The sequence below is a fragment of the Ricinus communis genome, chromosome 5 (genome assembly GCF_019578655.1).
Source record: "Ricinus communis isolate WT05 ecotype wild-type chromosome 5, ASM1957865v1, whole genome shotgun sequence".
Classification (NCBI taxonomy): Eukaryota; Viridiplantae; Streptophyta; class Magnoliopsida; order Malpighiales; family Euphorbiaceae; genus Ricinus; species Ricinus communis.
The window spans coordinates 30,294,154-30,319,033 of record NC_063260.1 but is presented as its reverse complement, the minus strand read 5'-3'; the positions used below and the strand labels follow the sequence as shown (position 1 = coordinate 30,319,033).

At 34.4% G+C, this 24,880-nt stretch overlaps 2 protein-coding genes, 2 long non-coding RNA genes and 1 other non-coding gene across 6 annotated transcripts; 2 read left to right on the top strand and 3 right to left on the bottom strand.

Annotated features, from left to right (window-relative positions):
• Nucleotides 1-1,020: 1,020 nt before the first annotated feature.
• LOC8269300 (RNA exonuclease 4) lies at nucleotides 1,021-3,336 on the top strand. The gene is made up of 7 exons (XM_015718153.3): nucleotides 1,021-1,084; nucleotides 1,448-1,599; nucleotides 1,686-1,816; nucleotides 1,922-2,142; nucleotides 2,243-2,449; nucleotides 2,557-2,637; nucleotides 2,732-3,336. The coding sequence occupies exons 1-7, from the start codon at nucleotides 1,050-1,052 to the stop codon at nucleotides 2,964-2,966; spliced, it is 1,062 nt and encodes a 353-aa protein (XP_015573639.2). The 5' UTR covers nucleotides 1,021-1,049; the 3' UTR covers nucleotides 2,967-3,336.
• Nucleotides 3,337-14,979: 11,643 nt separating this feature from the next.
• LOC112534591 lies at nucleotides 14,980-16,536 on the bottom strand. Its single transcript, XM_025157042.1, has 3 exons — nucleotides 16,207-16,536; nucleotides 15,498-16,110; nucleotides 14,980-15,443 (listed from the first exon to the last, which is right to left on the bottom strand). Exons 1-3 carry the CDS (start codon nucleotides 16,534-16,536, stop codon nucleotides 14,980-14,982), a joined length of 1,407 nt encoding a protein of 468 aa, XP_025012810.1.
• Nucleotides 16,537-17,165: 629 nt separating this feature from the next.
• Nucleotides 17,166-23,519, bottom strand: LOC125370079. Of its 2 annotated transcripts, XR_007215779.1 has the most exons (3): nucleotides 20,183-23,485; nucleotides 18,051-18,936; nucleotides 17,166-17,962 (listed from the first exon to the last, which is right to left on the bottom strand). It is a non-coding gene; the product is annotated as an uncharacterized LOC125370079 (long non-coding RNA). The 2 variants fall into 2 exon arrangements; XR_007215778.1 differs by having other exon boundaries at nucleotides 17,166-18,936; nucleotides 20,183-23,519.
• LOC125370080 lies at nucleotides 18,113-19,246 on the top strand. Its single transcript, XR_007215780.1, has 2 exons — nucleotides 18,113-18,241; nucleotides 18,724-19,246. It is a non-coding gene; the product is annotated as an uncharacterized LOC125370080 (long non-coding RNA).
• LOC112534593 lies at nucleotides 22,914-23,008 on the bottom strand. Its single transcript, XR_003078878.1, has one exon. It is a non-coding gene; the product is annotated as a small nucleolar RNA SNORD96 family (small nucleolar RNA).
• Nucleotides 23,520-24,880: the final 1,361 nt, after the last annotated feature.

Genomic DNA, 24,880 nt, shown 5'->3' with positions numbered 1-24,880 from the left:
ATAAGATAAATAAAGGTAGGTAAGAATTTGTAATTTTATTTTGTTTGGAAATAATAGATAGTAATGAATATTTTTAAAATAATAGGTGAGTTTTAGAGTACTTTAATTTATAGTAATTTTTAATATTCTATGTGTTTATTGAATGAAGAATTATAAAATTTTAAATTAATTTACATAAAAATATTTTAGTATGTAATTTTTTATATAAAAGTTACATATTAACATGTAAATTTGACTCAAATTTTATAATTTTTTTGAATAAACATATAAAGATATTGAAAGTCATTATAAATTATAATGCTCCATAATTCACCAAAGTAATATAGAGCTTTTTAAACTATAACTTTCCCAAGATTTGAAGGGTATCGGAGGTTTTCAAGAACATTCAAAAACTTTATCTTCTAAATAGTCCTTCCTTCTCAACCTTCAAAAAGCCTTGAAAAACTTCCATTCATACATATTGTTAGAGTTATCAATAAAAATTATTCATTCTATTTATAAACTTCTGATAACAAATACGAAAATATCCATGTCTAAGAAATATCATTCCTTCTTCAGACTCTAATTTCACACCCAATTCAAAAATAACGAGAACAATGAGGCCGGCGAATTTACTTCTCTTCGTTTGGTGAAAGGGTAGAAGGTTTCCCTAAGTCAGTAGAATTTTTTTTATCAGAACAAAGAAATGTGATATATATATATATATATATATATATATATATATACATTATGAATCCTGTAAGTTTATTTAAATCAAAGCTAATCAAAATGGGAGAGAATCATAGAGTTGAGCGATGGACCCCAAACCTTTTGGATTGCAACGAATGTTTGAAGTTAGAGAGATGCAACTGTATATTATAAAGTTAGAAAAACTCCAAAACTCAGGTAACATGTATGGACTATATGATTGGTCTCTTCCTGCAACTTGGAAGAGATTCTTTTTCTTCTTACTATATAAATACCTGCCATTCCCCCATCTCTATTCTCAACTCAACTCTTCTTCTTAGCTACATTAATTTCTAATTAGTCCTCAGGATTTTATTCAAGTCATGGACTCTAGATATGAGTCATCTGATACCTTAAGGTCCTTCTTCTCCCTTCCTCGCACATACACATATGGACGTCCACATTATGCATTATTTGAACATGAAGCTGCATGAGATATATATATGTTGAAGTTTCACATATAACTATTTTGCATGATTTACTTTTGAACTTATAATATTGAGATTTCGTAAGTTACTAACAAGCATATATATCGACATAATTTATGATCTTGAGTATGTTTCTTTTATGGTTTCCGCCCTCTTTTCATGACAATAAGATGACTGTGTATATGTATTAGCCAAGCCCTATACCATGTAACTCTTGTGTTTTTCCATGACTAAATAATTAAACTAAATTAGGGTTTATTACAACATGATTCTAATGATATTATCACTCGCAGGAACAAGTGTGCAGCTTGCTTCAGACAATTTAACAAGATGGAGCACCTAGTGGAACACATGAGAATTTCATACCACTCGGTTCATGAACCCATGTGTGGAATCTGTAAGAAGCACTGCAGATCCTTTGAATCCTTGAGAGAACATCTCATAGGTAATTAAGGTTCCAAAACCTGTATCTTCATCGTGCAGTACTCTCAGCGCACGAGCTAAAAGGTTTACTTTTTCTTGTACTCCCAGGGCCATTGCCTAAACTAGAGTGCAAAAACATTTTCAATGTCCGAGGATGCAGGTTTTGCTTAACTATCCTTGATAGCGCTAGTGCTCGCATGATTCATCAAGATAGATGCCAACAATCAAATCTTCATGCTGTATTGATTTTCAACTTTTGAAGTTACAATTAACTTATTAGTGATCTTCAAATGATCAACACTTTCTACTCAAGATGATCCTCATTCTATTCTTGTTTGTTTTAGGGACTACTTGCTCGCATGGCTAATTTAGGCATGCGTGACAACCTGACCATTGACAATGGTTACAATAGAGGTCCACAGGTAGTTGCTCTCGGTTGCAAAATGGTTGGAGGGGGCAGTGATGGCTCTCTTGATCTTTGTGGAAGGGTTTGTCTCATTGATGAGAATGAAAACATTATTTTCCACACTTATGTCAAACCACCAATTCCTGTCACTAACTATAGGTATATACCAATATCTATGGCTTCTGCAATTAAGTATAGGCAATAAAAATGTCACTTAAAATGCATATCCTTGCTTAATTCCTCTGGCAACGCTTCCTAGGTATGAAACTACCGGCATTCGGCCTGAATACTTAAGAGATGCAATGCCACTAAGGATAGTTCAGTCAAAGATTCAAACTTTTCTTTGTAATGGGGAACCTATGTGGAAAATTCGGCCAAAAGGAGGAAAAGCAAGGATTCTTGTGGGTCATGGATTAGATCATGACCTTGACCGTATGCAAGTAGAATATCCAGCTGTAATGATCAGGTAATAAAGCTATTCCTGGAAGCTAGTCAACTCTCTCCACTTGAAAAACTCATTAAAAAAAATTATTTTAAGGAACCCATTAACGCAAATGTATCTGGTGAATATAGGGATACAGCAAAGTATCCTCCACTGATGAAGACAAGCAAGCTCAGCAACTCACTCAAGTATCTAACACAGGCCTATCTTGGGTATGTTTTCTTTATCTCTTTTCTTCTGAAATTTTACTTGCATGTACGTAAGTGTTTACATGCCTAAATTTAATTATAATTAATTAACATACAGATATGACATTCAAACTGGCATACAAGACCCTTATGAGGATTGTGTAGCAACAATGAGGCTTTACATGAGAATGAGATCACAAAGACATAGAGTAGAAGACTACCCTCTCGCTTCAGACCCACAAAATCGAAACCACTTCGCTTCATGGAGACAAAGTGAGCTTGAAAGGATGAACCCAGAAGACATGCTTGCTATATCAAGGTCTGATTATTATTGCTGGTGTTTGGACTCTTAATTAAGCATACAACGATACCAGGAAGTACTGAACTTAATCCATCAAGACAAAAGTGTGTTTTACTGGAACCCAGAACCTCAAATTATCCAATATTCAAGTATAAGAAGAACAATAAAACGGATATGCTTGTCATTTCCGTCACCTAATCATTATTGCTTGTATGCTATGTTTTTCAATATGTAAGATTGCTTAATTAATCGAAAAATAAAATTCATATTTAACTATGTTATCATATACTTATTTTATATGCTTATACAATGTCTCAGCTTAGCATTACCGAAGGAAAAATTAGGGTTTCATGTGGCTAACAGTTGAGCCCTAGGAGATTGGTTCAAACTTTGTGCTCCATTTAAACTGATACATATATATATTTGTGTGGTCAAATGATATTTAGACTATAATTTTCTTTCGTTTCTCTCTATTCTTTGTTGATATTTAGGGATTTATATCTCTCCCACATTGTTAAGTTATTAATTTTTGAGGAGTATTTCTCACATATTGCTAAGTTAACAATGTTGAGGTATCTTCCAAGCCTATATAATAGATGCCTCACCTTGTTATTCTATCATCCCAAAAATAAGAGAAAAATACTAGAGAGTTAAGCAATTATTTTTCTCCTATTATAAAGAGAGAATTTTAATGTTTTCTCCTTTATAAATAGAGAGTTTGTAACTCCTATTATTTTTTTATAGTAAAATTCTTCTATCCTTGCCCGCGGTTTTTATCCTAATTTGTTTAGGGGTTTTCCACGTAAATCTGTGTGTTCTATTGTGTATTTTGTCTTACTTTATCTTTATTTTCTCAAACTATTAGCTGTGATTTTGCTCTATCAGGTTCATATTTTTCTACAATTGGTATCAGAGCTTGGTTGGCAAGAAATTTCTTAAAATTCGGTGGTTGCAGCTCAGTCTGATCTTTCACATCAGAAGAGGATTTTTTTGAGGTTTCTTTGGTGCAAAAGAGCTTGTGTGGAGTAGTAAGAATACTTACAATTTAGGGAAGGTTCTGTCTAAGGAGATTGGTATTTAAGAGGTCCGCTTGTGACCCTCCAATCTTTCCTGGGAACTTACCTAGTGAGTTGTGTTTATTACTGCGGTTCATTTTACAAGCTAAAAGGCACCGTTTGTGATAAAAGCAATGGCGGCAAAATTTGAGATTGAAAAGTTTAACGGGAGTAATTTCTCACTGTGGAAATTAAAGATAAAAGTTGTATTGAGAAAAGACAATTGTCTTGCCATCGTTGAACGTAATCGACAATACTCACAGATGATAATAAGTGGAACGAGATGGATGGGAATGCTATTGCAAACCTTCATCTGGCAATTGCAGATGGGATCTTGTCCAGTATAGAAGAAAAGAAAACGGCAAAGGAGATTTGGGACCACCTCACTAGACTGTACGAAACCAAGTCATTACACAACAAATTTTTCCTTAAGAGGAAACTTTACACATTAAGAATGTCAGAATCTACTTCAGTGACAAAGCACCTTAATGTCTTGAATACTCTATTTTCTCAACTCACATCTTTGGGCTATAAAATAGAGTCACAAGAACGTGCAGAACTTCTACTCCAAAGTCTACCTGATTCGTATGATCAACTCATCATCAGTTTGACAAATAATGTTGTTACCGAAATTCTAGTCTTTGATGATATAGCAGCCACTATTCTTGAAGAAGAAAATCGGCGAAGGAACAAGGAAGACAAGCAAAGGAGTTCACAACAGTGGAAGCCTTGATGGTGATGAGAGGGAGATCAATGAACGTGGTCCAAATGGGAGTCACAATCATGGTAGATCAAAATCAAAAAGTAAGAAGAATTATAAATACTACCATTGTGGTAAGAAAGGTCACCTGAAGAGGGATTGTTGAGTCTGAAGAATTCCAATCCTCAAGGAAATGTGGCATGCACTTGGATGATGGAAATGTATTGTCTTTGTGAAGTAGTAATATCAACCGAGAGCGGGAAGAGATTTGGCCGATGTATGGCTTCTTGACTCGGGGAGCAACTTATCACATGACCTCTCAAGAGAATGGTTCCATCATTATGAACCTATCTTAGGAGGATCTGTGTATAGTTGTGAAGATAATGTCTTAAAAATCATAGGCATTGGAACTATCAGGTTAAAGATGCATGACGGTACAGTTCGCACTATTCAAGGAGTGCGACATGTGGAAGGTCTGAAGAAGAATTTATTATCTCTGGGACAGCTGGATGATCTTAATTGCATTATCAAAATTCAGAAAGGAATCATGAAGATTAGCCGAGGAGCGCTTGTAATTATGAAAGGAGAAAAAATTGCTGCTAATTTGTATATATTTTTGGGAGAGACTGTGCATGAAGCAGAAGCATCTGTTGCTTCAAGTAGTTCAAGCGAGAGATCTGCAATGGTGTGGCATCAGAAGCTTGGACATATGTCTGAACAAGGTATGAAGGTTCTTGCTGAAAAAAATCTACTTCCTGATCTCACAAAGGTGTCATTACCCTTTTGTGAGCATTGCATAACAAGCAAGCAGCATCAATTACAGTTCAATACATCCAATTCTAGAAGCAAGGATGTTCTAGAATTAGTTCACTCTGATGTATGGCAAGCACCAGTTTCATCACTAGGAGGAGCTAAGTACTTTGTGTCCTTCATCGATGATTACTCCAGGAGATGTTGGGTGTATCCTATCAAGAGCAAGGGAGATGTATTTGCAGTTTTTAAAACTTACAAAGCGCGGGTTGAACTTAATTTAGGCAATAAGATCAAGTCTTTGAGGAAAGATAATGGAGGAGAATACACAGGTAATGAATTTGATAGCTTTTGTAAGCAAGAAGACATTAAGAGGCAGTTCACTACGGCATACACTCCTCAGCAAAATGGAGTGGCAGAGCGGATGAACAGAACTCTGTTTGAAAGAACTAGAGCAATGTTGGGAGCTGCAGGCCTGAATAAGGAATTTTGGGCTGAGGCAGTTAACACCGCTTGTTATGTGATTAACTGGTCTCCATCTACAGCAATTGATCAAAAGACACCGATAGAGATGTGGACTGGGAAGCCAGTTGATTATTCAAACCTCCATATATTTGGAAGTCCTGTGTATGTGATGTATAATACCCAAGAAACTACAAAGCTGGATCCAAAATCCAGGAAGTGTTTGTTCTTGGGATATGCTGATGGTGTGAAGGGGTATCGCCTGTGGGATCCCACTGCCCACAAGGTTATAATCAGCAGGGATGTAATCTTCTTAGAAGATAAATTGAAGGGAGAAGATGATAGCACTTCAAAAGAAAATTTAGAGACTACAACTATACAGGTGGAAAGAAAGTCTACAGAAGAAGATTCTTCTGAAGCAGCACCAGAGCACGAAGAGGAAGAACCGGTCGAGTTTGAAGAGCCAGCCGAGTTTGAAGAGTCAGAACTTGGAAAGGGAAAACGTATAAAATTTACACTAACCTGGCAGAAAGATTATAATATAGGCAGCAATGTCGCATACTGTCTTCTAACTGAGGAAGGGGAGCCATCAACTCTTCAAGAGGCAATGAGCAGTTCAGATGCATCTCAGTAGATGGCAGCAATGCAAGAAGAGATGGAAGCTCTACATAAGAACAAGACTTGGGAGCTTGTGCCACTACCACAAGGAAGAAAGGCCATTGACAACAAATGGGTCTTTAAGATCAAAAGAAATAGTGATGATCAAGTGGAGCGGTTTGGTGCAGGAATGGTGGTGAAAGGATATGCTCAGAAGGAGAGGATTGACTTCAACGAAATATTTTTCCCTGTGGTTCGATTAACAACTGTTCGAGTAGTCTTGGCGATGTGTGCTACATTTGACTTACATCTAGAGCAGCTAGATGTGAAAACAGCTTTTCTTCATGGAGATCTTAAGGAAGAAATTTAAATGCTCCAGCCAGAAGGTTTTGAAGAAAAATGAAAGCGGAACTTGGTTTGTAGGTTGAACAAATCTTTATACGGTTTAAAGCAGGCGCCGAGGTGTTAGTATAAGAGATTTGATTCCTTCATCATGAGCCTTGGATACAACAGACTTAATGCAGACCTTTGTGCATATTTCAAGAGGTTTGGTAAAAGTGATTTTATTATCTTACTGTTGTATGTAGATGACATGTTGGTAGCAGGCCCCAACAAAGATCATATTGAAGAACTAAAGGCACAGTTGGCTAGAGAATTTGAAATGAAGGACTTGGGACCAGCAAACAAGATTCTAGGGATGCAAATTCACCGAGACAGAAACAATAGGAAGATTTGGCTTTCTCAGAAAAATTATTTGAAGAAGGTCTTGCGACGCTTTAATATGGAAGATTGTAAGTCAATTTCTACCCCACTTCCCCGTTAGTTTCAAATTATCCTCCAAAGATGAGTCCTAGCAGTGAAGAAGGAAGGATGGAAATATCTCGAGTACCGTATGCATCAGTAGTGGGGAGTTTAATGTTCGCGATGATTTGTACACGACTAGACATTACACATGCAGTGGGAGTAGTAAGTCGGTACATGGCGAATCCTAGCAGAGAGCATTGGAATGCTGTAAAGAGGATTCTAAGATATGTTAAGGGAATCTCAGATGTTGCATTGTGTTATGGAGGATCAGACTTTATTATCGGGAGGATATGTTGACTCGGATTATGCAGTGATCTTGATAAAAGCAAATCTACTACAGGGTATGTGTTCACACTTCTTGGCGGAGTATCAAACCGCAGTGGCGACATCAACAATGTAAGGAATATGTAGCAGTACACAAGCTAGTAAGGAAGCGGTATGGTTGAAAATGATGATGGAGGAACTCGTGCACGAACAAGAGCATATTCCTCCGCTCTGACAGTGCCTTGCATCTCGCAAGGAATCCAGCTTTTCATTCAAAGTCAAAGCACATACGAGTCCAGTATCACTTCGTTCGTGAAAAAGTGGAAGAGGGCACTGTGGATATGCAAAAAAATTCATACTAAAGACAACCTAGCAGATTTTTTTGACGAAGGCAGTTAACACTGATAAATTTATTTGGTGTCAATCCTCTAGTGGTCTGATAAAAGTATAAGCAGCATGGAAAGGCAAGGAAGAAAGAACGGTGTGAATATCTGACTGATCCTCAATCAAATTTTCAAGTGGGAGATTGTTGATATTTAGGGATTTATATCTCTCCCACATTGTTAAGTTATTAATTTTTGAGAAGTATTTATCCCACATTGCTAAGTTAACAATGTTAAGCTACCTTCCAAGCCTATATAATAGAGACCTCACCTTGTTATTCTATCATCCAAAAAATAAGAGAAAAATATTAGAGAGTTAAGCAATTATTTTTCTCCTATTATACAGAGAGAATTTTAATGTTTTCTCATTTATAAATAGAGAGTTTGTAACTTCTATTATTTTCTTATAGTAAAATTCTTCTATCCTTGCCCGCGGTTTTTAGCTTAATTTGTTTAGGGGTTTTTCACGTAAATCTGTGTGTTCTATTATGTATTTTGTCTTATTTTATCTTTATTTTCTCAAATTATTAGCTGTGATTTTGCTCTATCAGGTTAATATTTTTCTACATTCTTGCCCTGGTAAACCCCATATTCAATGTAGGTCTAAATCCAGCAATACTTACTATTTTAGGATTTAAATAGTAAAATCCATACCAAGACATGCCCAAAATGCTGATAATCCATAATCCAATTTTCGCATAGAGTGAAGAGGTATAAAGATGTCATCATCCTTGAAATGGGATTCGCATAGCCTTCCCTGCATTTTCTAGCAACCTAACTTAGTGTGCTTGACGTTATTATTTCCTGATCACTTTAGAGTTTAGGGTTTAGGATACAACTGGTGATACAGCAAATTGCTTACATGTGAAAAGCTTTCAAGCCTCAAAGTCATCTACTTGTCCCTTGCCCATTAATTTGACAACTAATCCCTATTATCATGGTATACTCCTTCCCATTTAGTAAATTATTTTGATATGTAAATTAAGAGAGTTTCAAGTTAGTAAGAAAAATAACAATTGAGTTAATTAAAAAAAAAAAAACTATTTGATGTTTGTTCTAAAATACAGTTGATCAATGTCGTTTTCATATTAGTACATTTTCTACAGTTTCATTAATGAATTATGTAAGATATATTAAAAAATCACAATAATGATACTAATCATTACTAAAGTTTGACGCGTCAGAATTATTTACTTGTCTATTTGTCTCTTATTTTTTTTGGCTTTTGCCTCAGTTATATTGAAAAAAATTAAATTAAATTAAATTTTTATTTTAGCTATAAAAATTAATCAAATTCATTTCAATTATTTAACTTCAATTATATTTTGATTTAATTACCTAAGTTGATATATCGCAAAATTTACCAACAAAATAAGAGTAAGACAATGGCATATCAATTTTTCATTAATAATATAACTAAATTATAAATCAAATTGAAATTGAATGATTGAAATAAAATAAAATAAAATTTTGCATCCAAATAAACTAAATATAAAATTCTTTGGGTATTTTCTTTTATAATATTTCAATCTTTCATTCGTAAATGTTACTAAACTAAACCACAGTACACCCAAATTAAAGTATAATCAATTATTCTTTTATTTTCTTTCTATAGTTAAACACAATTATAATTTTTTATTTTTTTATTTTTTTCTATAGTTAAACACAAATATAATTAATTATTCTTTTATTTTTTTCTATAGTTAAACACAAATATAATTAATTATTATTTTTATTTTCTTCCTATCCCTTTGAATTGCCATTATACATACTCATTATAGTGTTAAAGGGAATTCTTCTTCGTTGAAATATTATGTTTTTGTGCAATAATATTTCTTTGTGTGATTGATCAAACACTAAAGAGTGTCTCATAGTATTATGATTTAGGCTTGAGATGCAAATAAATTTTAAAATTTCAATTTTTAAAACTTAAAATGAGCAATTTTGTGGGAGTTCAGTTCACCATTATAGTTATATTTTCATATATATAATAATATTTATTTAATTTGAAATAGGTGTAAAACTAAATAACGACTTGAAATTCAATTATCTATCTATTGAATATTTGTAAAGTTATTTGAAATGGGATTAAAATTAAAGTTATAAATTCCAGTCCGATAGTCATTCCAGATTTAATATTGAAATGAAATATTTCAGTATTGTAGCATTTCAGCGTTTTATTTCAGACTGTTTCAAATTATATATAGTTCAATTTCAAACTATTAAAATACAACACCTATAAACTTATTATCCATAATCTAACTAAATAGTATATTAGAAAGCAATAAATAAATATATACCTAACTTTTCATTATTATAGAATTACAATAATGAAATCTCTTTCTATAATACAACCAAGTAAGGTATAAAACAATATCTTGTGGAACAAAGTCATAAAAATCAAATTATATAAGCCTTGAGTTGTTATTATTATATAATATATAGATTAAATCAAAAATAAGAATTATAAATTAGTGAAGAGAATATATAATTAAACTGCAGACCGCAAAATGAGGTGATAGATAAAGATAAAGAGATGATTATTTGAAGTTTTAGATTTTAATTGGTTTTTATTGATAGATAAAAAAGAGATTTTATTGAATTTTGATTAAGTGTTACCGAATTACTTCACTCAATTCAATGATATATTATTTTTATAAAATTATATCATTTTGATTTATTTCGTTAATTTTGATCGGAATGGTAATTTCGGTCTAATCTCAATCATTTTAATTCAAATTGGCTGAGATTTTAACTGATATGGAATAAAAGATACTTTATCTATTTTTCTTAATAAAATGAGATATATCGGTCATTCTAACCGGAATGGAATGGACGCAATAATCATAGATTTTTTAAGCGATATATCAAGAAAATGATTTAAGAAAAAAAAAGAAAGAGGAATAGACTATTAAGGACTGGGTGGTTGCCTACTGCAGTTCATTTTTTTCTTTTTTTTTTTTTTTTTTTTTTACTGCAGTTACTTTGTGCAAAACGGCTACTTCAGCTTCACCATTTAAGAATGATACGGGTATGTACATGATTCTTTTTTATAATAAAGTATCTGTAACATTTTGTATATTCTTTCTTAGAATTATAACATTTAATATTTAATATTGATATTAATAATTTAGTTTCAATCAGCTACTGATTTTATGAGCTCTATTTTAAAATATTTTTTTATCAGTTAATAGCTAAATTAATTTATTTATTTATTTGAACACTATTATTCTTATTTTAAATTGATCTCATATAATTAAATTTTTATAATTTAAAATAAATAATTTTTATTTTGAAATTGTTCTTAATAGTTAAATAATTAATTTTTTTATTTATTTAGATTCAATCATTCTTTTAGCATCAACAGGATTAAGGGCTGCAGCAACAACCTTGATAAGCGCTTGATCCTCTTTCACTTGAGGAACTGCAACTTCTGAGTGGCACTTCAACACATTGGCGGCAATCCCATATTTACTATAAGCCCATGCCTTCATTAGAGAGGGAATAGTAGCACTGGTGCAATGTTCTGCCATGAAATTAGAATTTTAGTGCAACCCATGTTTCACAATCTCTATATATAGGTTTCGAAGGAAGATGAAAGTAGACAGGGAAAGCGGAGAAAATCAAATCAAATTGGTTGAGTTTAGTGGGTGAGCAAAGACAATTTGTGATCCAAGTTTTCGGACTTTGAAAATGAATAAATACACATTTTTAGCTCAAATTCACTGTTTAGTTGCTCAAATTTTCACATGGATGTTATTCATTCGGTCAGCCATGATGGTTGAAAGATAAACAGTCGATAAACCAAAAAAGAAGAGAAAGAGAGAGAGAGAGAGAGAGAGAGAGAGAGAGAAGAAATGGTAAAAAGACGGTGGAATTTGTGAATTTTCAGGTTTCAAGAGAAGATCATTTTATCGAGAAAGGCCGATCAATTAAACACTTTCTTTTGAATATCGCAAATTAAAAAATAATAATTTAAATTTACAATTTTACTTTAATTAAAAATATATATTTATACTAATTAAATATCTTTAAATAATAGTAATAAGAAATAAAAAATAATAACAATAATAATAATATATTCTTTATTAGCTAAAGAATTTGGCTTTATGTCCTAGGTAAGCTAAGTTTGCTTTCGATGTTGATAAGTTTGGACTAAAACTTATGACCGATTTCCCTTTTCATTGATCATCCGTTAGGACTATATATACAAATTTAGATATACAAATATAGCTGAAGATCTATCTCATACAACAAACTAACCAATATACAATTAGCTAATTCTAAACCAAGTTAAACTCAATAACCAATAACCAATTCAATTAAGCAAAGATATACTATATATCGAATACCCTTCCTCAAGTTGGTGCATGAGGATTACGAACACCCAACTTGCTAAGTAGAAAGGCAAACTGATCGTGTCCCAAAGCCTTGGTTAAAATGTCTACCAATTGCTCGCCACTGTGAACATACACTGTATCAACGACGCCCTGTTGTATCTCATCACGCACGAAATGACAGTCAACTTCTATATGTTTTGTGCGTTCGTGGAAGATAGGATTGGCAGCTATATGCATGGCTGCTTGACTGTCATAAAACACTTTTGCTGAGCTAGAATGATGTACTCTCAAGGACAACAATAGTCCCTTAAGCCATTTGAGTTCACAAACTGTGGCAGCCATAGATCGATATTCGCCTCAAGAGCGAGATCATGTGTTGTTTCTTTGTCTTCCAAGAAATAGGTGATCCACCGAGAAATATAAAATACCCTGTGAGTGATCGTCGAGTTAGTGGACAACCACCCCAATCGGAATCACAATAAGCATTCAGTTGTAAAGTGCAGTTAGCTTGAAGAAGAATTCCTTGCCCAGGATTGCCTTTCAAGTAGCGTACAACACGCAAAGCTGCTTCCTAATGTTCCTTCTAGGAACATTGCATAAACTGTGCTAGAATGTGAACAGCATATGACAACTCAGGATGTGTCAAATTCAAATAAATGAAACGGCCCACCAGTCTCCGATATTGTTCAGGATCTGTCATTAACTCTCCTTTAGCAAGTGCAAGATGATGATTCTGCTCCATGGGAAAACTCGATGGTCGTTCTCCCAACAAGCCGGTTTCATTAATTATGTCCAATACATATTTTCGTTGGCATAGAAAAATTCCTTCATCATTTCTGGCAAACTTCAACACCCAAAAAATATTTTAAAGCACCTAAATCCTTTATGTGAAAATATTGATTCAAATATGATTTAAATGCACTGATTAATTCTCTCTTATTGCCAGTAATGATAAGATCATCGACATATACCAGCACAACCAATTGCACATCATTTCGAATCAAGGTAAATAAGGAATAATCTGAATGTGATTGTACAAATCCATACCGTTTCAGTGCTTCAGCAAGTTTGGCAAACCAACAACGAGGTGCTTATCTCAATCCATAAAGAGACTTGCACATGCGACACACTTTTTCAGGATGCTGAGTTTGAAAACCAGGGGGCAGCTTCATATAAATCTCCTCTGCCAAATCTCCATGAAGAAAGGCGTTATGAACATCCATTTGGTAAAGTTCCCATCCTTTAGCTACTACCACCGAAATAAATGTACGCACTGTGACCATCTTTGCCACTGGTGCAAATGTTTCGTTGTAGTCGATCCCTTCTACTTGATTGTTGCCAAGAATCACCAATCATGCCTTGTATCGCTCAACAGTGCCATCTGAGTTATACTTAATCTTGTATACCCATTTGCTTCCTATCGCTTTCTTTCATTGTGGTAAATCAACAAGTGTCCAAGTTCCATTTTTTTCAAGGGCAGCAATTTCATGTCTCATAACTTCTCTCCATCGAGCATTCTTCACTGCTTAATGATAAAATTTGGGCTCCAGATTGGTTTTTATGGCTGCTAAGAAAGCTTGATGCTTGGGTGAAAAATTAGTGTAATTCACAAATTTAGTTAAGTCGTAGGACATACCTGAGGACGATGCAGGTTTGGATGAACATGCAGAGGGGCTAGTGTCTTTGCACTGTGCTGAATAAGTTACAAAATCCTTCAGCCGTGTAGATTGTTGTTTTGAGCGAAGACCATGCCCAAGTTCTTTCTCACCTTCTACTTCAAGTTCTTTCTCACCTTCTACTTCAATTGCACGTTTTAACTTGGGCTCTCTATCTGTAATTCCCTCCCTCAATTCAGCACCTTCATCATCAGCACATTCCAAGTGCTCGTCTTCTGCAACACCAAGATTATTTTGTCTGATTCTATCTCCTTCCACCTCCTTTTCAGAGCATCCATTTACTTGGAATTGTTCAAATGAGATTCTATGCTTGTTGAGTTGAACATGATCAGCTGCATATGGAAATTCTTCTTCACAGAACACAACATCATGTGATACAAAAAATTGATGTGTTTCTAAATCATACAATCGCCATCCTTTCAGACCAAATGGATATCCCAAAAAAACACACCGTGTACTTCTACTATCATACTTATCTTTATTCCTGTTCAAGTTCTTTGTATAACACAAACACCCGAAAGTACGAATGTAGTTATAATTAGGAGGCTTACCATACAGTGCTTCATAAGGCATTTTTCCTCCTAAAAGTTGAGAGGGAGTTCGGTTGATCAAGTATCCAGCAGTCAGCACACATTTGCCCCAAAATTCAATTGGTAAGTTTGCTTGAAACTTCAAAGCTCTTGCCACATTGAGTATATGACGATGCTTCCTTTCCACTCGTCCGTTATGTTGTGGAGTTCCCACACATGAAGTCTGATGAATGATTCCACTAGTAGAGAAATAATTTTTCAAACTTATGAACTCAGTTCCATTATCACTTCTGACTATTTTAACATTCTTGTCAAATTGTCTGTGAACCATGACAATATAATTTTGCAAGATGCGTCCTACTTCAGTCTTATCTATTATCAAATATATCCACACACATCTGGAAAAATCATCAACAATCGTAAGGAAATAGGATGCATTACAAGAACTTGAAACTCTATAAGGCCCCCACAAATCACAATGAACAAGTTTAAATATTTCACTAGCTATATTCCCACTAGAACAAAATACTTCTCTAATTTGTTTAGCTTTGAAACAAGTATCACAATTTGTATAAAACCTAAGTTATTCTTAATGCCAAGGATTAATCCTACTATCTTAGAAGATGGATGTCCCATCCTTCTATGCCACAGGTCATATGAATTCATCAACCGAGCTTGATGTGCTTGAGCTGATAACTCCTTCTTGAAGTAATAAAGCCCCTTGCATCGTTCACCTGCTCCAATCACCGTCTTCGAAGTGCGGTCATGTATTAAACAAAGCTCATTAGTGAATAACACATCACATTTTAAGTCATCAACTAACTGTGACACATAAATCAGATTGCAATATAGTCCTGGATTTCCCATGCGAAGTGTTCCCTCTTGCAATGCCAGCACTTGATTCCCATTGGGTAAACCAATAGGGCAACCTAATATCCTCTTTAAGTTAATTAGATTGCATGAATTTCCTGTCATATGTTAAGTAGCCGCAGAGTCAATTATCCAAGTAAGATTTTTCTTACCAGTCATTTTCTCATCAGTCCCTGGTTTGCATGAGTTCAGCAAACTGAGAACGGCTGCCCATTGTTCACTTGTCAAATCTCCAGGAGTTGCAGGATTCTTTGTTTCTGCAACGAATTGCCCAATAGCATGTGTAGCATTAACTCTCACTCCAGCTCTTCCTCTTCCTGCAAACTTGCCACGACCTCTTCCTCCATTTTTTCGACCTCGACTAGATGTTTTTGGTCGATCACCCCACCAATCTGGGTATCCAATTAATTGAAAACAACCCTCAGCATCATGCCCTTCTCGATTGCAATGTGTGCAAACAACACTTTTATCTTTAGTTTGGACCATAAAGCTGACTGTCTCACTTTTGATCTCCTTGCCTTTTGAGACATTTCTAATTCTTTCCTCTTGACACATCAAAGAATAAGCTTTACTCACACCAGACAATAGAGTAGAGCTCAGAATATTTGAACGGACTGTTCCATATACATCATCCAAACCTATCAGGAATTGATGGAGTTTTTCTTCTTCTCGTTTCTTAGTTAATTCAGCTGCAATATTGCACTTGCAACCCCTACACTTGCATGGCGAAATCACGTCAAAATTGGCCAGTTCCTCCCATAATTGCTTCAATTTGGCATAATAATTCACCAATGATGATCCTTGTTATTTGCAATTAGCAAGTTCTGCTTTCAGCTGCTGTATTCTTGCACTATCGGTCACCGAAAAACAGTCTTTAATATCATCCCATAGATCTTTTGCAATCTCTAGGTGAGTTAGAATAGATCTTACTATTGGACTGATTGTATTCATTATCCATGATACAATCATGGAATTCACAGTCCACCAATCTTCTAAGCTTTCGTCATCTTCATCAGGTTCTGTCACGGTTCCATCAACAAAACCAAATTTTTTCTTTGCTCGCAATGCTGTTCGTATTGAACGAGCCCATTCATCATAATTATCTTCCTTCAATTGCACCTGGGTTATTATATTACTAGGATTATCATTTGATGACAAGGTGTATACAGATTTCTTGCTTTCACCTGTCATCGATGTATTTCTCTCTCACGTTCTCCTCTCTTCTTTTTTTTTTTTTTTTTAGCCAATCAGAGGTCTGATGGCTCTGATACCATGATAAGTTTGGACTAAAACTTATGACTGATTCCCCTTTTCATTGATCATCCGTTAGGACTATATATACAAATTCAATTCAGATCTACAAATGCAGCTAAAGATCTATCTCATACAACAAACTAACCAATATACAGCTAGCTAATTTTAAACCAAGTCAAACTCAATAACTATTAATCAATTCAATTAAGTAAAAATATACTATATATCGAATAGATGCTGTTGTGTGAAAGAGGTTTGGTTGTCTTTTATCTGTTGCAACTTTTTTTAATATATTCTCCTTTTCATGAAAAGAAAAATAAATAAATAAAATTTGAAATTCACATAATATAGGATGGTATTATATCTTACATTAATTAAGAGTTAAGAATGAAAAGCAATATATATCACGACATTGAAATGAACAATAATGTTACGGGAGAATAAAACAAATTGGTAGAGCCTATATAATCTATGAATATATAAAATAATTTAAATAATTCTATAGGCAATTGTTTATTGTCATGGCCTCTGATGACAAATATTTATATAATAGTCAGACATTCTTGTCCTTGTAAGATTTCTTGATAAAATGCAAAATGTTTAAAATAGGAACCAGGAACCCATCCTTTTTTTTTTTGGCTTACAGAAGAGGGGAATGCCCGAAACAACAAACCAAGCAATTACAAGCCTTGGCAAAGAAACACCTAAAACATTCTGGAGGATGCCTGAGTTGAACCACACGCTCTGTCTCAACGCTTTATTAGCAAGGATTTCCTTCGTGACACACATGCAGTATTTGCACTCCCTGAAAGGATTTCGTTAACAAACGACACCTGAACTAAATTGAGAAATCGCCCATCATGAACTATATGCATAGACTACCACGAGACTACCACCTGGCAATCAACTTCAACCATGGAGCTTTGAACTCCCTTATTATGAGCGACTATCACACCTTTAATCACTGCCCCTAGCTCCGCCTCAATAGTTGTACAGGTGCCAACATATCTGTCACATATTAAACCCCCGGCACCAGCTCTACCCGGAATCCCTTTCGCACAATCATCTATATTAAACTTAAATCCAGGAGTAAGAAGGTAGAGACCAGCCAACTAATTTAGTGACACAAGAATTCCAGCAGATGGCCCAAGCTTATTTTATTTGTTTCGATGTACCTCCAAATCTGTATTATCGAGCACCCTTCCATTTCTCCACCTCCATAACCACCTGAGCACTGCTCCAAAGAGAGTACACCGAACTCCATCATAGCTCTCCTGAAACCTATTAGACAAATTATCCACAAGCCGGGCACGCATATTCTTAGACAATTCTCTAATAAGCTTGCGCCTAGGAATGAACAGACCTGCAAGGCATAAGGACAGTCTCTCGGAATATGTGCAGGCAATTCAAATTTACCTGGGAGGAAAGACTAAAGGGAGTGGAAGAAAAACCTCTCTTAGCTCTCTCTTCATTCTCCATAATTTTGCCGTAAGCAACTTGCCATAAGAAAACCCAAATTCTCTGGGAAACCGGTGCTGTCCACACAAGATTGTCCAGACTGAGGGCTTCCAGAGTTCCACATCGTACGATTGATCATCTTCACAAACAATAAAAGCAGCCGGCTTTTGGCTCACCAAATCAGGTAGCCAATTGTTCAATTTATTCGAGTCCCATCCTTGTCCCAAAATCCAAATGGAACTATAGCCGAACATTCAGATAAAATAGGGCCATCGATTAGCCAAGTGTCCATCCAAAACTGAGTTGCTCTTCCATTTCTCACCTCAATGATCTTCCCTTGCTGCACTATCACTTTTCCCTCCTTAATATTCCTCCAGACAAAACAATTAGCTTTTACAGAATATCTAGCTCCATGAAGTTGTTTATTTCCTTGAAACCTAGCACACAGAATATCGAGCTCCTGGTATGAAAATGGCCTTCCTTGCTAAATTAAGTTGGCATAGACCTGAGAAACGGCAGCCACAGTTGATGCTGACTAACCAGGACCAACTCTTTAGAGAATTTTTAAATTTTCAAGTATTATTTCATTTTTAAATTGATTAAATTCAGGCATTGTATACCCTCTCAATCCAGTTTCTTGTAAACTTATCTGGTTTAGTTTTTCAGATTTGCATTCCCCGAAGAGTGCGGCTACCTCATCAAATAACGTCAATCCAAACTGGACTCTTCTCAAACAACTATCTAGCTTCTTCTAGCTCCCCACAGTTTGGATTTTCAAAGCTGTACTAGCCGTAAAAGTACTCACAACCGTGACTATATCAGGTATTAAAACATTCCCTTCGTGAATACGGGAAAAAGACGTGTATAGGCTCCTCCGACCTACATATAGAATATCCAGAAATCATCACATTCCAGAAAATCAATCTCTATCAGGCATTTCATCAAACACCATCTTAATATTATCAATTCAAAACCATCTGAGCATACATGTCATTGATCAAGTTGCACGAGTGTCAAATTCAAGAACAGTGTCACAAAAAGAGGCAATTATTCAAAATCTCAGAAGGGGACTACTCTTCTTTTCTTTCGAAAATTAAAATTACCCTAAAAAGCTTTAGGAACCTCAGTATCAATTGTATTGATTTGTTCAACAATGTTACAAATAATAGTTGGATGAGTTTGACTTGCAGTTCAACAATGTTAACAAATTATAGTTGATTGAGGTTGAGTTGCCCTTGATTTCAAAAGTATTGCCCCGGAAAAAAACAAAATAAGCCATCGAAAATCAAACTGATATGCAACAGAGAAGAAAAGCGCAGTACTAAGTAGCTCTATTCTTAAGTATAGATTCTAGCTATAGAGGAATTGTCGTATTGAAAGTCGAGAAAAGGTAGCCCACGGGGCGGCCACCCACCTTTGAATGGTGTTGGTCCGTAAGGCAGAGATCAAGCTGGTGTGCAAGGGAAACAACCCGCATGCTCTGATCAACAGTAGCAGTTACCACAGCACTGTACTTTACTCAGCGATATAGACAGAGAGGAAGCTCTTTGCCTTTCTGCTTCAAAGAAAGAGCTGGGGATATTTGAACAAGAGCTTCAGCTTCACCCAAGAGTTCAGAGTCGACAAGAGGAATCGCAGCTGAAATCTACCCAACTATGAGGTACACCAGCAGATGTTACAATAATACGTAGATGAGTTTTAGCCAACGGTTTAAGTTGATCGAAGGTACCATTGATACCAATATGGGGGAAGTTCCCATCAGGCAACAACGGTTCTCAAACACAGAAGTTGAAACACAAAAAAAGATTAACTTCAGAAGGAAATTTTTTGTTTTTTAAAAAAAAGATGTATATAACAAAAAGTAGCCTCAGAATTGCAAAATAACAGTCCCCCATATGGTTAATTTGGTGAACGATTTCCTCAATGTCAGGATTCTTTTTGCATAACTTGTCAATGAAAGTAAGAATAACAAAAATATTCTTACACAGGTCGACATATGTCATATCAGGTACGCGTCCGTAATGAAAAAATGACTCTGAAGTATCCATTCTCCCTGGGTAAAGACGCAAACATGCATAAGTTTAATTAGACAACAAATCTAACTAATTGTGCAACAATGAGTTACCTTAAACAGAAGATTGACTAGTACATTGTTGGTTTATGACCAGAGCTACCAGGTTAGAAGATCATGGCCCGTTTCAGCTAGGAACTGTTCATTGCAGTTTAAAACCTCCAATGGAGCTACCAACTACAAGCAAGATGGGTTTCAATCATGTCACACGGATCGCAGCAATGAACAGATCTATTTGATCGAGTAAATTACAAAAAGATTATAGTAAATAAGAAGCAGAGCTTGAGAGTCAGATAGTTATAAGATGAAGGCACACTTGTCAGAGACTCTTTCATTTCATACTCCAGTTCCACCTTCTTTCCCTTTTAGCTGATTGAAATGTTTACTTTTGAATCTCCGGTTACTGAAGCAAAAGCCTAATTTTGTGCACAACCAATTTTATTACTATTTGATTCAGTATTACTGAAAAATATTAAATAAAACAAGGATCACTTGCTGCTGCTGCTGCTCATGTCTTTCTTTGTGGCGCCAACCAACCATCTTTGTAAACTGCTGCTGCAATAACTTCTAATCAATTTTTTGAATCAAGGAGGCAACAAGCCTAAGAAACATTCATATTACACGAGGAAAGCAAATGCCGACAGCCTGATCAACAAAAAACGCAAAATATTTTATTCTCTTTTTTTGCTGATATAATTTATCAAATTTGCTCCCAACAGAAGTACGCGAAAGAAAAGGGTTCTTGATACTATACTTCCCAGGGTATTGCTGGCTATTTTGTTTGTACTAAAAATTTTACTAAACATTTTTCGATTCTACTATCAATCTTATAAGAATAAGATAAGAACTTCTTTGAATTAATTAGATTTTTGGATTTTTTTTCATCACTATATTGAACATAATCTTTTTTTTTTTTGACTCTGTGCCAACAATTCTACTATTATTAGTGAACAATAATGGAAAAATTCATTCACGAAATAACAAATCTTGCAACCCGGACGGAGGATGATCAACAAGATGGCAACCTGGAGATAAATCAAAACTCAGGTTTGCCATCCAATCAGCAGAATGATTCGCTTCCCCGTACATGGTTAATACGGACTTCCCATTGCAGCTCAAGCATTTTTAAAATGTCCAGGAATATACCCCAAAACCGCATAGGAGGGACAACTTTCTTCTTCAGCATGTTAATCAAGCACATATCCCACACAAGAATCACACATCTAAAACCTCGTTGCCAAGCAAGACATAAGCCATAAAGCACTCCCCAGCATTCCGCAGTAAAAACACTACAAATACTCAGATTGGCAGCAAAACCCGAGTACCATACGCCACTACAGGTTCGAATAAGACCACCTGCCCCAGCTCTAACATTACCTTACATTGCACCATCTGTGTTGATTTTTTGCCCAACCATTCAGAAGACTGAGACAGCCCAGTAACCTGTCAACATGCACATTGCCGCCACCAGAAGGAATTCCATTGCAACTCTTAGCCTCAATAAAACTCTTAAACTTGGCAGAAATAATAGCGATGAGATCAGGAGAGCAATGAGATCAGGAGGGTAATGAGATTCAATATCAAAAAGAACGGAGGCTTAAAGGCATGTATCAGGGCCGTCAGTAAATAACGGAGGCTTAAAGGCCGCATCATGTAGCAATGTGGCTTTGGGTAAGCAAGAATTCAGACGGCCAGTTCCAACAGCTTTAAGCTCAAGTTCAGCACTAGAATACGGATACAATGAGAGAAATTAGAGGAACTTCTATTTGTTTTTGACTGCTTCGAATTGAAGATTGAAATAGAAAACAAACAACCAAGATTACCGCTGGCCACTGGATATTTCTGACCTCATTACTGTAAGATCACATTGGAGATTACCGTTGTCCTTGATTCAAACGTTACTTGTCCTTCTAAAGTTTCTTTTATAGAATGCAAAATGTTTAAAACAGGAATCAGGAAACAAATGAGCCTGACTGGCTCATCTCTTTAGTGAAGAATTGGAGCATATTTTTTAATTTCTAAAACTAGTTCAGGCATTACATACCCCCTCTATACAACTTTTATGACCTTGTCTGGTTTAGCTTTTCAGATTTGCATTCTCAAAAGAGTGGGACTACTCTCAAACAATTATTTAGCTACTTCAAGGTCACCAAAGTTTGCATTAGCAAACAATCATAGCTTACATGCACTTTTTGAAGGCATCTAGTTAAAATTTTTCTCGGGACATGTCCAACAATGCACCTCCATTAATAGGAATTTGAATTTACCATTTCAAAGCTTTAGTAGGAGAAAGAGTACTCACAGGCATGCCTATATCAGGTACTAAAAACATTCCCTTCGTGCACACGGTTAAAAGACGTCTATAGCATCCTCCGATCTTATACATATACAATGTCTAGAAAATCATTCTCTATCAAGCATTCCATCAAACATCATCTGGGCAAAACCAACCATATGGGCATTCATATCATTGATCGAGTTGCACACGAGTATCAAACTCAAGAACATTTTGTCCGAAAAAGAAGCGAATTCTCAGTAGGGACCTCAGTATCAACTGTATTCATTTGTTCAACACCGTTACAGATGCAGATGCAGATGCAATGCTGCATATTGTTGCTCTTGATTTTAAGAGTATTGCCAAGAATTAATACAAAACAAGCCATCGAAAAACAAATTTATATGCAAAGGAAAAGAAACACGGAAGTCGAAACATTAATGAAGAACAAATTCAGAAGATAAAAGTTTTAAAAAGGAAAAACAAAAAGAAATTTATAGAACAAGAAGTGTGCCTCAGAATTGCAGAATAACAGCAAGGCTTTTTTTAGAAGCCATTCAGTCCCGAAAGATGGTTAACTTGGTAAATGATTTCCTCATCGGCAGGATTCCTTTTGCAACAATTTGTTTTTCTTAAAACAGTTTTTGTTTGAAAAAATGCTAATATATGTCTCATGGCCAGTCCCAAATTGTAATGGCGGCGACGCCGCTACACAAGGCAATGGAATATGAGACCTTCCCCAAACAGCGGAGACAGAAAAGCCTCAACGCCGCTAGAGATTTAATATCTGACGTTTTGCTCTAGGATCTTACAAACATGAAAATTATCGTTTGCTCCTCAAGTGGATTTCTCGGTGAAATCCCCGTCAGATCAAAATAATAAACAGACATCAACTCAACAGCTTGAAAATTAAAAAGATAAAATGGAAACAAAATACCATTTCACCAAAGAGAAACTCATGTAAAGAACGCATCACAGTAAGCCGATTCTGACGCTATCACTACAGATTCAATTGCTAAGAAGCTCTTCGATGTGATGCAGTATCGGTAACAATATTCCTCTTATATAGGCCATTACTGAGACTTCTAGAAACCCTAATAAGCCCTAGCAACCATACGCGGCGCCGTTTCTTTTTTATAACCTAAGTAAATTGCCTATTCAGTTTAATTGATAAAAAGAAGAGTAAATTGCCTATTCAGTTTAATTAATTTAAAAAAATTAAAATGTCTATTCAGTTTAATTGATAAATTGCCTATTCAGTTTAATTGATTAAAAAATAAGTAATTTGCCTGTTCAGTTTAAAGTAAATTGCGTCAAAATTCTAACCCTAAAATTTCCATTTTACATGTTAAACTCCAAGAACCTTTTCTAATAATTTTTTATTAGCTATTAAATGTTTTTTCCTAAATAGTAAAAGAAACTTATATTAGTTCCTAATAAAATCAGGGGCCCTTTTATTTTGTTAGTTATATCACTTTGTTTTAGTAATATCATTTTCAAGTTTAAAATTTTTTTAAGAAATAATTATTTTATTACGTGTTATCTTACTATTATTATTATTTTAATTATAATAATAATAATACAAAAATTAAATTTATATATAAAACTTAACAAAATTTTAGTATTTTATAATTATTTAAAATATTCTTAAAAGATAATAAATTACATATTTCTAGATTTATTTTTTAAAAAATTCTAATATTTTAAATCTTATTATTGCTATAGTAGTAAGATTAATCTAAAAATATTTATTAATTGATCCTTAACCATTAATTTTAAATTAATATTATAAGTATAGTTGATATTATTATTTTTAGAATTTAGACATATTATATAATTAGAAAATTATCTTATTAGTTGATATAATATAATATTATTTTTTTAATTAAATTATTGTCTAGCTAAAAATTTTATTTTTTAATTATTATAATATTTAAAACATACTTAAAATGTTATTTTTAGAATTATAGTAATTACTTTAGTTAGAAATATAATTTATTAAAAAAATAATAACTATAAGATTATATAACCTTAAATTTTATGTATTAAAAATAATTATATAAATCATAACAAAAAATTTATGTGTCATCAAATTTTTAAAAGTTAAATGAAGTTAATATTCTTTTTAAATATATAAACGAATTCTAATATTATAACTAGATTATATGCATTTAAAAAATAAAAAATATTTAAAATTAAAATAGTGATTGCAGTTGGCTTAATTTATAGACAGACAACTAGTTCTATTTAATATTTTAAAGGTCTTTTTAAGAAAGTAATATTTTTTGAAGATTTTTTGTTTTTTAATCTTGGTGTAGTCTACCGCTTTTAATTTCAATTGAAAAGAGAAAAAAAGGAATGAAAAGCAAAAACGCCGTCATTTCATCCTTAACGAATTACTGAATGCAATCTTTACCACAAAGTCATAATTCATAAACTTTATATAAGAGATACAAAAAAGCAGACATTTTGCTCCA

Excerpts from the sequence above, each read along its gene's own strand:
- LOC8269300 (XM_015718153.3), top strand. The coding sequence starts at position 1,050 with ATGGACTCTAGATATGAGTCATCTGATACCTTAAG. Across the intron at positions 1,085-1,447 it reads GAGTCATCTGATACCTTAAG|GAACAAGTGTGCAGCTTGCT; the intron begins GTCCTTCTTCTC and ends TATCACTCGCAG. Across the intron at positions 2,450-2,556 it reads TATCCAGCTGTAATGATCAG|GGATACAGCAAAGTATCCTC; the intron begins GTAATAAAGCTA and ends TGGTGAATATAG.
- LOC112534591 (XM_025157042.1), bottom strand. The coding sequence starts at position 16,536 with ATGACAGGTGAAAGCAAGAAATCTGTATACACCTTGTCATCAAATGAT. Across the intron at positions 16,111-16,206 it reads ATATTAAAGACTGTTTTTCG|CAATTATGGGAGGAACTGGC; the intron begins GTGACCGATAGT and ends GCCAAATTGAAG. Across the intron at positions 15,444-15,497 it reads GACTGATGAGAAAATGACTG|GAAATTCATGCAATCTAATT; the intron begins GTAAGAAAAATC and ends AACATATGACAG.